This window comes from Tursiops truncatus, chromosome 15 (genome assembly GCF_011762595.2).
Source record: "Tursiops truncatus isolate mTurTru1 chromosome 15, mTurTru1.mat.Y, whole genome shotgun sequence".
Lineage (NCBI taxonomy): Eukaryota > Metazoa > Chordata > Mammalia > Artiodactyla > Delphinidae > Tursiops > Tursiops truncatus.
Genome location: NC_047048.1, coordinates 4,573,179 through 4,587,609, shown reverse-complemented (window position 1 = coordinate 4,587,609; position 14,431 = coordinate 4,573,179). Strand labels below are relative to the sequence as shown.

The following is a 14,431-nucleotide window of genomic DNA, read 5'->3' as shown; positions in this document are numbered from 1 at the left end:
ATGAAAAGGTATTCTGTGCTTATGAATTAAAAGAATTATTACTAAAATGTCCATATTACCCAAAGAAATCTACAGATTCAATGTAATCCTAATCAAAATTCCAATGGCATTTCTCAAGAAATAGAACAAACACTAAAATTCATTTGGAAGCACAAGAGACCCCAAACAGCCCTAAGCAATCTTGAGAAAGAAAAACAAAGCTGGAGATACCGTGATCCTTGATTTCATAATATAATACAAAGCTAAAGTAATCAGAACAGTATGATGATTAGTATAAATACAGACACACAGATCAATGGAACAGAACAGGGAGCCCAGAAATAAGCCCATGCACTTACGGTGAATTAATTAAGAAGGGAGCTGAGAATACACAGTGGGGAGAAGACAGTCTCTTCGATAAATGATGTTGGGAAAACTGGACCACTATCTCACCATACACAAAAGTTAATTCAAAATGGGTTAAAGACATTTAAATGTAAGACCTGAAATCAGAATACACCTAGAAGAAGACACAGGCAGTCAGCTCCTTGACATTGGTCTTGGTGATGCTTTTTTGGATTTGACACCAAAAACAAAGGCAACAAAAGCCTAATCAAATGGGACTACATCCAACTAAAAAGCTTTTGCACAGCAAAGGAAACCATTGACAAAACGAAAAGGCGACTTACTGAATGGAAGAAGGTATTTGCAAATCATAGACCTGGTAGAGGTTAAAACCAAAATACGTAAAGAATTCATATAACTCAATAGCAATAAGACAATCTGACGGGGACTTCCCTGGCGGTCCAGTGGTTGAAACGCCGAGCTTCCACTGCAGGGGGCATGACCCCTGCAGGGTTCAAGCCCTGGTCCGGGAACTAGGATCCCACATGTCGCGTGTCCAAAAGAAAAGGGCAGGCGATCTAAGCAGACATTTTTCCAAAGAAGACACACAGATGGCCAACAGGTAACGTGAAAAGATGCTCAACATTACTAATCATCAGGGAAATGCAAATCAAATGAAAATGCAAAGCTTGAGATGGTACCTCGCACCTGTCAGAATGGCTATTATCCTAAAAAGATAAACGAAATAACAAGCACTGGCCAGATGTGGAGGAAAGGGAATGCTTGTGCATTGCTGGTGGGGATGTAAACTGGTGCAGCCACTACAAAAGAACAGTATGAAAAAAAAAAAAACAGTATGGAGGTTCCTCAAAAAATTAAAAATAGAACTACCATATGATGATCCAGCAATTCCACTTGTAGGTATTTATCCAAAGAAGATGAAGACGCTGACTTGAAAGATACCTGCACCCCCACGTTCACTGCAGCATTATTTACAATAGCCAAGACATGGAAAAAACCTAAGTGTCCGCTAACGGATGAATGGACAAAGACGTGTGTGTGTGTGTGTGTGTGTGTGTGTGTGTGTGATGGAATATTATTCAGCCATAAAAGGTAACGAAATCTTGCCATTTGTGGATGGACAACAACCTGGATGGACCTTAAGAGCATTACGCTAAGTGAAATAAGAGACAGAAAGGCAAATACCATGTGATCTCACTTATATGTGAAAACTGAAAAAACAAACCAAGCTCACAGATACAGAGAACAGACGGGGCTGCCAGAGGCGGGGGGTGGGAGGGGAGGCAGTGAAATGGGAGAAAGGAGTCCAAAGGTACAAGCTTCCAGTTATAAAATCAATAAGTTATTGGGATGTAACGTACAGCATGGCGACTGCGTATGTGAAAGCTGCTAGGAAAGTAAATCTTAAAAGTTCTCACAAGGAAAAATGATTCTGTAACTATCTGTTAACTAGACTTATTGCGATCATTTCACAGCATATACAAATATCGAATCGTTACGTTGTACATCTGAAACTAATATAATTATACCTCAGTTTAAAAAAAAGTCAAATCAAAGCTATGGTTAGAGAGACCTATGAAAAGCTATCCAGTCTTTTTTCAACCAAACAGGGCTTTGAAACAAACTTCTCCTGAGGATGAGAAATTGTTAACTAACTCGCAGATAAGAGACCAGTTCTGACCATATGACTTGTGGGTAGCACCTCCTTACAGGAAAGGAAACAAAGAAGTACCTCAGCAGCCCCCTGGGCGGGGAAAAGGCGTAACACCTGACTCGTGGGTATGGGCTTCTGAGCATGATGGTCAACAGGGCTGCGGCGCCTGCCCCCAGGCTGTGCCCCACGATGACCAGCCGGTATTCCTAGGGGGCAAATGCAGAATGAGTAAAGGTTAAGAAAACAAATAGCTAATGGCAGAGAAAACGAAAGAAAAGAAGAATTAAAATCTCACAGGTGCAATGCTGAACGCCTGGCTCAAAATCCCGTCGTTGATGAGTCGTCGGTAAACGTATCTGGCAGCTTGAGAAATCCCCTGAAAGTGCAGACACAGAGGTGGCTGGTGACTGTCAGGGCAGGCCTACACGGGGTCTCCTATCGGTGACTCTGTCCCCCCAGACAGGAAAGGCATCCTGGGATCAGCGGGCACATCTACCGCTCACCGCTGTATTCCTGGCACCTGGCACAGAGCTTGGCAAGAAGCAGGGGCTCAAAAAATATTTCCATGAGTGAATAGGTGACGTCAGGAACATCTTTCCACGTCAATGGACATTTCTAAGGCTTCTTCAGCTGCAAAGCATTGTGCTGCGTGGACGTCCCACAATTTACTTTAGCCAAGTCCCCATGGTCCGTCACATTTAGATTATAAATGGCTGGGCTTTTACAAGTATGTTAAAATGTAGAGTTCTGAATCAGTGACAGTGACTAAGCAGCCACTGTTCCTGCAAAAGCAGAACTAAAACCATCGGAAATGAGTTCTAGGAAGGTCAGGCTTTGGTTTCATTTCCAAAAATAGAATGTAAAACTTCCTAACAAATACAGCTATCTCACGAAACAGACTTTTTGAAAATTAAGTAGTTCCCATCGAGGAGAGAAAACCCTGTCAACCAAAAGCATTTTCGGAGTGCTTCCTGCATGACAACACAGGACGGGCCTGGCCACCGGCCCCGGCAGCCTAACCTCCAACAGGATGAAGTGGGAGAAATTCCACATAAGATGGGAGGCTGTTTTGCTCCTCTCTGAAGCTGCTGCAAATTCCTGATTCAGTAGCTCTATAACCCTGTGAGCAGAACGCGGAACCTGGCCTCGTATGTGAGAAACCAGGAGGTCTGAAGGGTTAACACGCTGTGCCCAGTCTGACGGCACTTCTGGACAAACCACCAGATCTCCCTTTCCTCCCCCTCCTACCACACGATGCTGTCGACTTCCGCCAACATTTATTAGGCACCTACCGCGTGTCTGGTTCTGGGCAGCCAGAGCCACTCGGCATCTGGACCACAACTCGGCCGGCTATGAGTCTCCCTGGCACAAGTGTTACAGGTGAAACGCCAAGACCGTTTTCAGCTGCACAGCTTTGAACTCCAACCATCGTGGACAGCGTCAGAGCCAAAACTCGGTACCGAGGCCAAGAGCAGAGAACAGTCCGTGCCCTTAGGCCCTGAGCAGCTGTCTTCCCGGGGGGGAGGGCAAGAGCTGTGTCACTGAACGAAACGGTGCTGGAGGAGGCCTCCGCTGAGAGCCGGCCAGGCCTGCGGGTCGCAGCTTGGAGGCACAAAGCCTTGGTCTGCGGCCCAAATTCTTCTAAGACCAGAGCCACAGCTGAGCCCACAGGGCTCTGAGGGTATTCCGTGCTTGGCTAGTTGATGCGTCTCTATAAGAAGTTTTAAGTTTCTTATTTGTTTTTCTTTATGCACACCCAGTAATAGTTAAACTGGACTTGTCGGTGAATTGAGGTGTGAAAAGACAGCTAAGGGATAAAGGAAAAAAGTTCACATTCCTAGGACTGTCAAGCTCCTAAGTGGCGGCAGAACAAAAGCCAAATGCCTCCACGCTGGCTTTTCCCTGAAGTGTCCAGGCACAGAAGAAAACAAAACCCCCCAAAACAACAATAACAAAAAAACCTGGAAGGAAAACAAGTTGTCCAGACAGGACACTGGGGTTCAATTAGCAGCACCGCAGTCTGGCAATAACACGTGCTTTTATAAAAAGTAAGCATTCCAGCCTAGGTAGCTCAGCTGGGAGAGCATCAGACTTTTAATCTGAGGGCCCAGGGTTCATGTCCGTGTCCAGGCACCAAGAATAAATAAACAGAATTAAAAAAAAAAATTAAGCATTCTATTTAAAAAACTATTACTACAGAAGTAATGCATGTTTTGGTTAAAAACCACACGAAGTGTATAAAAATAGTGGAAGGCCACTGCCCTCCGCCCCCGACATCCTTCTCCCCAGAAGCAGCCGCTGTAACCTTTAGGGAAGGAATCATCCCAGACTTTCCCTCAAATGTTAAAACGCTCAGCTCTACAACCTCGTTAGTCATCAGGAAAATGCGAATCAAAACCACAGTGAGATACCCACTTCACAGCCACTAGAACAGCTACGTTCAAAAAAAAAAAAAGAGGTCTTCCCTGGTGGTGCAGTGGTTGAGAGTCCACCTGCCGATGCAGGGGACACGGGTGTGTGTCCCGGTCTGGGAAGATCCCACATGCCGCGGCTGGGCCCGTGAGCCATGGCCGCTGAGCCTGCGCGTCTGGAGCCTGTGCTCCGCAACGGGAGAGGCCACAACAGTGAGAGGCCCGCATACCGCCGAAAAAAACAAACAACAAAACACAAAAGTAACCTCTCAGGGCTGTGGTGAGAAGTTGTGCTGGACAGCACCTGGCGCAGAGCAGCGTTAACGCGGGAGACCCCGAACTGAAAATACTCCAGCGCCTTCAAGGTTCCCCTTGGCAGAACATTCCAGACCACACGGCCTCGGCTCCTACCTTGTGTGCCCAGCAGTCCTGCACCTCACACTCGAGGTCGACCGGCTCGCTCTCCGCTGACAGGTCCGTAAGGATGTCCTGGAAACAGTGCGTGGGAAGAGGCCGTCAGCTGGGCTGGGCTAGATGAGGGTGGCTGCGTGGGACAGTCCCCTGGGTCAGGCTGTTGAGAATTGGACCCCAGGTGCCTGAACTCGGGAGAGATGCCAGGTGGCCAGGAAGCTCCTGAGGAACCCACGGCGCAATCAGACATGAAGACTGGGGAGGGGACACGTCTAAGACGCACCCTCTGCCCCCACTCCCTGCACACAGCATCTAAGCACCCACGAAGCACAGAGCCCTGGGCCAGGGTGTTGAGCAAAGCATGGTTCCCGTCCTCCATGGGCCCAGTCAACGGCTGGTTGAAACCTAAGGGAGGGTAAGAGACACGTCACACAGAGCAGAGGAGGGGTGAGCGCTGCAGGGCACGGGGGGCTTCCTGGAGCAGGTGGCCTGAGCCAGAGCCTGATGGAAAAGCTGGTTTTCAGGAAGCAGAGGAGAGAACAGAGGCCGGCATCCTCACCCAGGGGAGCAGCAGGACCCAGGGCAGAGGCATCTGAGCACGGGAAGAGGGCAGTGGGCTGGGCTCACGGGCACTTGACTCTGGAGGCATCGAGGGGCCGCGGGCAGAGCCTGGGAGGCTGGTGTGTCCCTGGGACCCGGGGAGGCCCACCTGCGGGGGAAGGGGCCCCAAAGGTGGCTCTGGCGCTGCCAGGGCTGGGAACTGTGCGCCACAGTGCCGACAGCCTCAACAAGAACCAGGAACCGTGTATAAAACGCAGCGGGAACTGCCTGAGGTTTGCAAGCAGTGGCAGGTCTGACTATGTTCTAGAAAGAGTCCTCTGGACAGTACAAAGGACAGACTGGGAAGACGCGAGACGACAGACAGGGACCGAGGTAGAGGACCTGTCGCTGGCCCAGGAAGGAGAGGCCTGGGACCAGAACCAGGGCTGCGGTGCTGGGACTGGAGGAGACGGGCCAGAGAGGGGCCGGGCAGGACCACACGCGACAGACTGGGCAGGAAGCGAGGAGAGAGCCAGAGACGACTTCAGCTCTGCGGCTTCTTGGTGGGCAAGGGGGCGCCGCATGGTTACTGGGGTGGGTGGTGCCGACGGGAGAGGAGACCCAGGAGCGGGGGCCCGGGCAGACCCAGATAGCTCCTGGCGAGGCAGGGGCAAGGTTGGCGGGGGGGCGGGGGGAAGCAGAAGAGGGTGGAGTCTCGTTTCATTTCCTGGGTCAGGAGAAAAGAGAGAACTAGGAAATGAGACTGAGGAACAGCCAAGAAGAGACCAAAAAGCACAACACAGGAGAGAAGAATGTCGCCGGGTGTCTTCGTGGGGCAGAGACCGAGCAGGACGGGAGGGGGCCGCTGGGTGGGGCTGGGCAGTGCTCGTTCCCACGGCACCGGGGGAGCAGCGGCCAGGGGAGCAGCGGCCAGGGGAGCCAGGGGCAGGCACGTCGGGCCGGCTGAGGCCCCCAACAGGAACTGGGGAGGTGGGGTGGAGGGTACCTAAGAGTGGGCTAACTTTGGACTGCATGACTTAACCTACTGTTCTTTCTGGCTTTGGGTGCAGAAAATTCAAGGGGAGGGTCACCCGGGTTGGGGGCCCAGGGAATCCAGTGGGCACCCGCCCGGGAATAGGGGAGCCCAGCCCAGCCAGCGTCTAAGTTTCCAGTATTTCTTGGTTAAAAGGAAATGGCTTTCTCTGCTTTTTCAAAGGGAACATTTGACAGCCCTGGACTCGCCTCCCTGTTTTCCACACCCGGTGTTTCCCTGTGTCTGATGCTGTCGCTTACGAAGGTTTCCCCTCAGTTCCAGGAAAGCTGGGTCTCCTGGCGTCTGAGCTGCTGACTCCCCGCCCCCAGCCCCCTGGGCCAGCGTGCCAGGCTCCGTACCTGGAGAGACATGGTTCCCCTCACAGCCACCACCACCGACTCCTTCCTGTGGTCCAGGGCCACTAAGAAGGGGAGCTCGTACACCTGGGAGAGAGGAATGAGCATTAGCACAGGTGTCTGCGGACACGGCCGGGCCAGCCCGCAGCGTGTAACACACGCGCTTCCGAGCACAGCGCGGAGGGGTGCACTGATCCCCACCTCTGCTCGTTCTCAGTAGACAGTGTGACTTCGGATTCTCAGTGATGAAAGGCTCTCTAAAGCCAAGCCCCTTTTACCCTCGGGGGCAGGGGATAGAGCCATCTCAGCGGGCAAGACCAGAGCCTCCACTCTGGGTCAGTGCAAGCAGCGGGTGACAGGCTCTGGGCGCCGTAAGCACCCACTTGCATCAGCACCGACCGCGGGTCCAGCGGTAACCCTAGGCTCCTGCCTTCGCATCTGCAGAGGCTCCTGGAGGAGCAGCGAGAGGGTCTGGGTTAGGCAGACCTGCCTCAGGAACTCTGCTCCACCCCATTCCTGCCGTGGGACCCCAAGCAAATGTCTGAAGTTCTCTTCGACCCCATTTCCTCATCTTTAAGGAGGACAGCATGGTGTGCTGTCCTCCAGCTGGTGTGACACCACGGGGACGGCCACCTGTGCGTGGTGAACGGTCGTGCACGTGGAGCCAGCAGGAGAGGACAGACTGCCGACTTCACTGCCCTGGTTTCCGCAGGAGAGGGACTTCTACTGATGACCTTGTGGGGCGCTCCTTGAAAGAGCCCACAGAGCAGTCACGAGCCTTCTGTGGAAAATCACCTCCTTTAAACCCCATCCGCTTTCTGTCATCACCACGCAGTGACAGGGCAGCACAGGGCTCACGGGCTCCTGCGCTTTGCTGGGTACCAGATTCACTGCGGACATGAAAACAAGATCCTGGACGTTCTGATCTCAGTGGGGTGGGGTGTGACTTTTACACCTCCCAGGTGAGTCTAAAATGCAGCAGTTTGGGAGCCAGGGGGGTCAAGAACAGGACACCAGTGGTTGCCTGGATCATCTGTGCGCTGGAACCGTGCGGGGCTCCTGAGCTGGGGTCCCATCGCCACAGATTCTGACTTCATTCATGTGGGGTCTGGCCTGGGCTTCTGAGTTTTAAAAGCTCCCCAGGAGATCCCAGTAGACAGCAGACGTGAGAGCCGCTGCGCTTGGCTGCAGGTTCTGGGCTTCCGGTGCCTGTGAGGACCGTGTGGGGAGCCACGAAGCAATGCAGGACGGGTCCCTGAAGCCAGACTGGCTTCCGCAGGTTCACTAGCCAGCTCTGCGATTCCGGGACCCTCCCAAGGGTGAGACCCACTGCACTGCACTGCACTGCACTGCACTCATGGGATGGAGCTCAGACCCAGAGACTAGGATTGATCAACCCCGGGGACCTGTGTGGGATTAACGCCAAGTGCAACTCATTGTTCTTCACTAAAAATGGGCTCAGGTGAAACACAGCATAGTCTCCCTGATGAAGACTTTCTGCCCCATCTTATGTTAAACCTGTGGGGGCTTCAAGAGCGTTTGTGAACCTCGGAGATAGCGCGCTAAACTTGGGGTACGTGTCTGTGTATGTGTCTCCACACACTTTTCCGGGGGAATAGTTTATAACGCCCACCAGAATCTCGAAGGACTCCAAGACCCAGAAGAAGTTAGGAGGCACTGCTCACTCTACCTTGTCGTGAAAGCTGACGTGAATGAAATCCCGGTACTGCAGCCCCGTCGTCTGCAGGATGGAGCCAAAGTGACAGTTGAGCTGATCACCTCCAACCAAGTCATAATCGGTTGTCCGGCTTCTGAAACTAAAACGGGGGCAGAGGCGTTACTGCGCCAACCAGAGCCACGTACCGAGGAAGACCCCACCCTGCCGTCCCGTTTCCTAGCAAACCTGAGGGCGCCCGCTGCAAGTCTGCACAGCTCAGTCTGGCGAACCTACAGTGGCCTTGAAATGACACTTCTGTGTACACGACTTACTACAGTCTGACCTATTTATTAATGCTTTACATACTCAAAACTTAAACCAACAAGGATGGGAGAGACCCTAAAAGCACCAGGAACGGGACAAGCCGGCATCAGGGATCTCCTGATACGATGTACTAAGAAGGACGCGCGCTCCGCATGGAAGCATTCCTGCCAAAGATGTGTAACTTGAACCTAATCGTGAAGAAGTCACCAGACGAATGCAGAGTGAGGGCAGCATACAAAGCACCCAGACTGTCCTTTTCAAAATGTCGATATTGTGAAAGACTTAAAAAAAAAAAAGACTGAGGAACTGTTCCAAACTGGAGGAGACTCAGGAGACAGGACAGCTAAATGCCATCCACGCTCCCGGACTGGAAGAAGTGGGCCACGAGGGGCGCCACTGGGACAGCTGGAAAATTGGAGTAGCTACCGATTAATGACAGACTTCCTGAATTTTGTAACTGTACTGTGATTTATGGCAAAGAAAGACCTCGTTCTTAAGAAATACAAGCTGAGGTAATTCGAGGGAAAGGGGCATGATGCCCGCAACGGAATCTCCAGTGGTTCTGGGGGGAGAAACACGTATTTATGGAGAGAGTGATACAGCACATGTGACAAAACTGAGTCACCACTGGTCATTTTAGATAAAGGACGTGGGCGTTCTTAGCACTGCTCTTGCGGTTTTGGAAATATTTCAAAATAGGAAGTTTTTTTAAACAGGGAAATGGGATTATTTTTAGAAAATAAAGTACGGACACCATAGCAAGCAACATCCGGGGCGGAATGAGGATGGAGGCCTCAGACTGCCGACCTACCAGTCACCACCAATCCTGCACAGCCCTGTAAAAGGGTTTCTGTAAATATAGAGGGGCCACCCATAGGCAGCTGCGGCGAACTGCATATAGTGATGACAGTTTTCTAATTCTGCGTCCAAATCAGCTTCCTGGAAGAGAAGAAGAAAAGCTTTTTGTTTAGGGGAGCCCATCAAGGAGAGGATCAACACACTATGATCTTTCTTTTTTTTAACCTGATTTTCATTTTATATTGGAGTATAGTTGGTTTACCATGTTGTGTGAGTTTCAGGTGTACAGCAAAGTGATTCAGTTATACATATACCTATATCTATTCCTTTTCAGATTCTCTTCCCATATAGGTTATTACAAGACGTTGAGTTCCCTTTGCTACAAAGTAGGTCCTTGTGGATTATCTATTTGATAAACAGTAGAACACACTATGATCTTAAACCTGAACTCAAGTTCCTGATTCTTCCCTTTCTTTCTTCAGGGAATAGACCTCTCGGAGGACTTCCACTGGGAAAACTGGTCCTTAAATACAGACAGATGAACCCCTCATTTTCGGAGAATGCAGAAGTTAGCAGCAAAAACCCCTAATGACTTTCCTGACTCCTGGTGAAATAAGCCCAGGACTTCCTGCTGGATGCAGATGCAGACGCCCCTGCAACAAATGGGCTTCTGGGAACTAGGTGCAGAGATAGACACACAATCCGTATGCAATTTTCTCTTTCAAAAGCACAGAAGTCTGTAGCGGGAAAGCAATCATCAAGCAAAGCTGAACTGTCTCTGTTCCCCAGACCCAGAGAAGAGAGCAAACACACTCTGGGAGAACCAGGTCCCACCCCAGAGGGAATTTTCGATATGCAGACAACAGCCAATTTCCTAAAAGAGAATCTCAGGGAAAAAAAAAAAAAAAATACAACGGGTGGTGAACGGGCCAGGAGTGGGCTCCCTCTACGTGAACTCCAGGTGACGAGGAGATGCCCCACCGGACAGGTGACAAACCACAACTAGCAAAAGCCTCAAGTCAGATTCCAATCAACTGCTCCTGAAACGGTTGCTTTTTTTTTTTTTAATTTACAAGTAGGTGTAAATGTCAAAACGGTACAGCTCAACGGAGACGTGGGCTTACCTGGGAGGGCCCTGGGGAATGGCTGACCACCTCGTCAGGCTCCTGGTTGTTCCTGATGCTGTCCTGTTGCTGGTGGAGGAGAGCGAGCCCTGCTGCAATGTCGCTGGGCACCAGGTCCGTGTCCTGGGTGGGAAACCACAGGGCTTATCATAAACCCAGCGGGAATGGCCCACGAGCTCCCGAGGGCCCAGTTTTACGCAGTTCACATGCACACACATGCACATACACATACGGCTACGTGTGAAAAGGTGTTTTGAAAACTATTTCCCTTTCAGGACTCCTGCATGTGGGCTTCGTGTCTCTCGCCATCCTGCCCTCACACAAACCTGCTCGAGAACATAAATATTGTACTGATCTCTGCTCTCAGGTTTCACGTCAAGGGAGTCGGCTATTTTTAATCTACTTCACATCGCCTGTGAAGTGGGTGAGTAAATGGGTAAATCTGCCCTCTTTGGAGTAACGTCTGATTTTGGCCCAGGTTTACACTCTTCCTGCTCAAGATGCTGAGAAGGTTTTGTTGAAAGAGTCCACGGCAGAGATGCATGAGACTGGACTTATACTCACTGGGCAGAACGAGCCTCAGAAAGACCCGCAAACTAGGAAAGCAACCGAGTGAGTGTCCAGAGCCTGACCCGACCCTCTCCTTCCCGAGGGACACGGAGCAGACGGGAGTCCACGAGAAACCAGCTACTGGCTACTCGGCCACTTGAGCCATCGGTTCTGCCCACGATGCAGGTTAAGACGTCCTCTAAGAACAGCCAGGTTCTCTTCCTCCTTCTTTCAACAATCTTAAGACCGGGTTGAAGTGCTCCTTTGAAATTATTTAGGGGGACACACTTCTCTCATCCCTATGTGGAGGCTGCTGGTTACAGAGCCAGCCTTGAACAGGGCAGGCCTGGCCACCACAGAGAGGTGAGAAAAAGACTGGCGGGCGGGCACGACATCAAGAGAACTCCTCTCTCTCACTTGGCTGCAGTACTGAACATAAGAGGAGTTTATCAGAGATCATTATAAGAGAAATTGGATGTGAAAGAAAAACAAATGTTTCCAAATCACTGAAGAAACTGCTCTAGAACCATGACATCCTTCTGCATTGCAACTGTCTTTAAAAAGAGAATCATCTGTCATTTCCATCATGCCATAAAGTTGTAAGAAACCAGGGCCCGATACTACCTCGGAGGCACGACACTGCCGGGACCTGGCATCTGCTGAGAACCAGCTGGACAAAGAACGTAGGAAACGGCTGGCAAAAGAGTCTCAAAATGTACAGGTTCCACTACTTAGTTCCTTAAGAACTAATTCAAAATCTTAACTGTGTAACAGATGGGCATCAACACAAGGATGCGCCGACCAGGGCGTGGGGTCCGTGAGCACAGGGCCCTGGGTCCCTGCTCCCTGGAGCTCTCGGGCGCTCACCCCAGGGCACACCTCCACCCGCCGCACCCACAGGGGACTCACTCTCAGGAGGTGTTTTATGTCAACAGGGAGACAACAGGGTTCAAAATGCAGAGAACTCATCTTCTCAAAAGAAGTGTTTACTTAAACAGAAGAAAGAGACCAGAGCAGACCCCGTCGGCTTACTGAAAAGTAGGTTGAGAAAAGCTCTGCCGTACTCGAAAAAGCAACTCGAGTACGGTCGTCTTTGCCGACGCAGCAGCACAGGAACTTGATTCTCGTTTCCCACACGCTTGTAGCTGCCGTCTTGAGGCCATTAAGTAACTGGCTGGACTCACAACTATCCAGGTGATGGGGGCCCGCAGGGGGATACGGAGCCATCTTCCCCCCCAGCGGGTCAAAGACGATGACGATGGTGACCACGGTGGAGGCGATGATGATCCAGCTGCGACACAGAGAGAGGAAAAGGCTTGGGGGCTGCAGTCCTGAAGTGACCCAGGGGGTCACTCTCTGCATCTGTACAACTTGTGGCTCTTGTTACTAAGGAAGATGGGGGTCTCCCAGAACCTGGCGGAGGCGGGCAACTTGTTTCTTCTAGAAAGTTCCTTACGAGCCCATGGCCAACCCAGGCACGACAAAGATCAGAGCCCCAAAAGCCACAAAAGGAAAAGGGGAAGTGTCTGGTGGGCAGAGCCTCGGCCTGGGCATGGAAGTCCCTGACCTTGACCCAGGCCTACTCCCCAGGATCTCGGGGTTCCCCTCAGTAAAACCAAAGGAGGCTTCCCGTGCCACGGGATACCCTCACAGGTCTTTCATTCCTACGTTTCAATATTTCTAGGTTGTCCACCATGCGCAAGGCGCCCTGGGTCCATGAGCACGTGTGCTCCTGGAAGGTGGCCCAGGAAGGGCCGCCACGGCCTCTCCCGAGAGGCTCAGCAGGGCAGCGGGAGCCTCCATCCCCTTATGTACAGCATGAGGGGGTGTGACTAGATCATCTGTAAGATTTTTAGTCTGGAAAGGGCATAAACCTTATTCCAGCGGATTATTTCCTGCAGCAATTCCAGAGACTATATTTCTTCACGTCCTACTTTTAGTTTTGGCCCTATTTTGGTCTTCAGGTCTCTTCCTTCTTGTAAGGGAAGGGAGGGAATGCAGAAAAATGAGAACGGGTAAGAAAGGAAACTACATCAATAAATGCATAACGGGAGATGAACTATTCCTCGTGTATGAACAAGTGCCTCTGCATTTTTATGATTTACTCAGAAAGATTCCTTTCTGGGCTTCCCTGGTGGCACAGTGGTTGACAGTCCGCCTGCCGATGCAGGGGACGCGGGTTCGTGCCCCGGTCCGGGAGGATCCCACGTGCCGCGGAATGTTTGGGCCCGTGAGCCATGGCCGCTGAGCCTGCGCGTCTGGAGCCTGTGCTCCGCAACGGGAGAGGCCACAACAGTGAGAGGCCCGCGTACCGCAAAAAAAAAAAAAAAAAAAAAAAAAAAAAGATCCCTTTCTAACTATATTAGGAAGCCTGCACGACACTGGGCCACCTCAGTTATTCAGAAGGTATTTGTTTACCTGCATCTCGAGTACATTTTGGACAAGAAATTGCAGAAGACTGGAGACCTCACCTGACGGCGACAGTCGCTATGATGCCATTCCCCACCGTCCTGTCACACTGAACACCGTCCTCTATCCAGGCGGCCCCCAGGGACGCCCAGACCATCTCTGGCAGAAAGAGTGCCAGGCGCACGTAGAGCAGCTTAGACATGGATTTCCGTGGTCCAGGATTACAAATGGTCCCTGAAACACAGAAAATGTTCAAACTGGTCACCTGCCCCTTCAGAGATGAGTAGTTGCCCTTCCACAAAAAAACAGCGGTCACAGCACACATGTGTGTCCCATAGGCTCACCCGCCACCTGACTTTTCTGCCTGTACTTGGGCAACAATGCCTAAGTTTGAGAGCAAGAGACAAAGCGAGGGATGGGAAACATGACAAAAAGCCTCAGATTCATTTCTTAGACTTACCAGCGTTTAAAACACTCTGGGTTCTAACGAGAGTGACAATAAAATCACCGTCCAAATCGGGATACTTCTGAGAGCAAAGGGAGGCTCTATTAATAATGCTGGGACAATCAACATAAAACACAACTGTCACCAGCAAACACAGGTATACAGTCACCCGGGTTCCCACAGCCAGGAAAATCCAGGCACCACCTGAAACGGCATGGGCCCGTTATTCTTTAATCCTCCCAATGGCTGTGACATCGTCATCATCCCATTTTACAAATGAGGACGCTGAGGCTCAGAGGGCTTAGCAACCACTTTCTAAAACATAATCCAGATTCGCACGCTGCAGGCTCTCTGCCTCACCAATGCTCCGTGGTC

At 51.1% G+C, this 14,431-nt stretch overlaps 1 protein-coding gene and 1 non-coding gene across 4 annotated transcripts in view; one reads left to right on the top strand and one right to left on the bottom strand.

Annotated features, from left to right (window-relative positions):
* Nucleotides 1-14,431, bottom strand: part of DAGLB (diacylglycerol lipase beta) — a 31,182-nt gene that overhangs the window by 8,586 nt on the left and 8,165 nt on the right. For 2 of the 3 annotated variants that reach the window (XM_033839453.2, XM_033839454.2), the window contains exons 3-11: nt 13,674-13,845; nt 12,235-12,493; nt 10,654-10,776; nt 9,543-9,670; nt 8,441-8,567; nt 6,754-6,837; nt 4,822-4,899; nt 2,295-2,375; nt 2,078-2,205 (exon numbers count right to left, since the gene is read on the bottom strand). In XM_033839453.2, the coding sequence (XP_033695344.1) occupies nt 2,078-2,205; nt 2,295-2,375; nt 4,822-4,899; nt 6,754-6,837; nt 8,441-8,567; nt 9,543-9,670; nt 10,654-10,776; nt 12,235-12,493; nt 13,674-13,845 (1,180 nt within the window). The remainder of the gene's footprint in view (nt 1-2,077; nt 2,206-2,294; nt 2,376-4,821; nt 4,900-6,753; nt 6,838-8,440; nt 8,568-9,542; nt 9,671-10,653; nt 10,777-12,234; nt 12,494-13,673; nt 13,846-14,431) is intronic. The other variant, XM_033839455.2, reaches the window with a different exon arrangement.
* Nucleotides 4,060-4,132, top strand: TRNAK-UUU (transfer RNA lysine (anticodon UUU)). Its single transcript has one exon. It is a non-coding gene; the product is annotated as a tRNA-Lys (tRNA).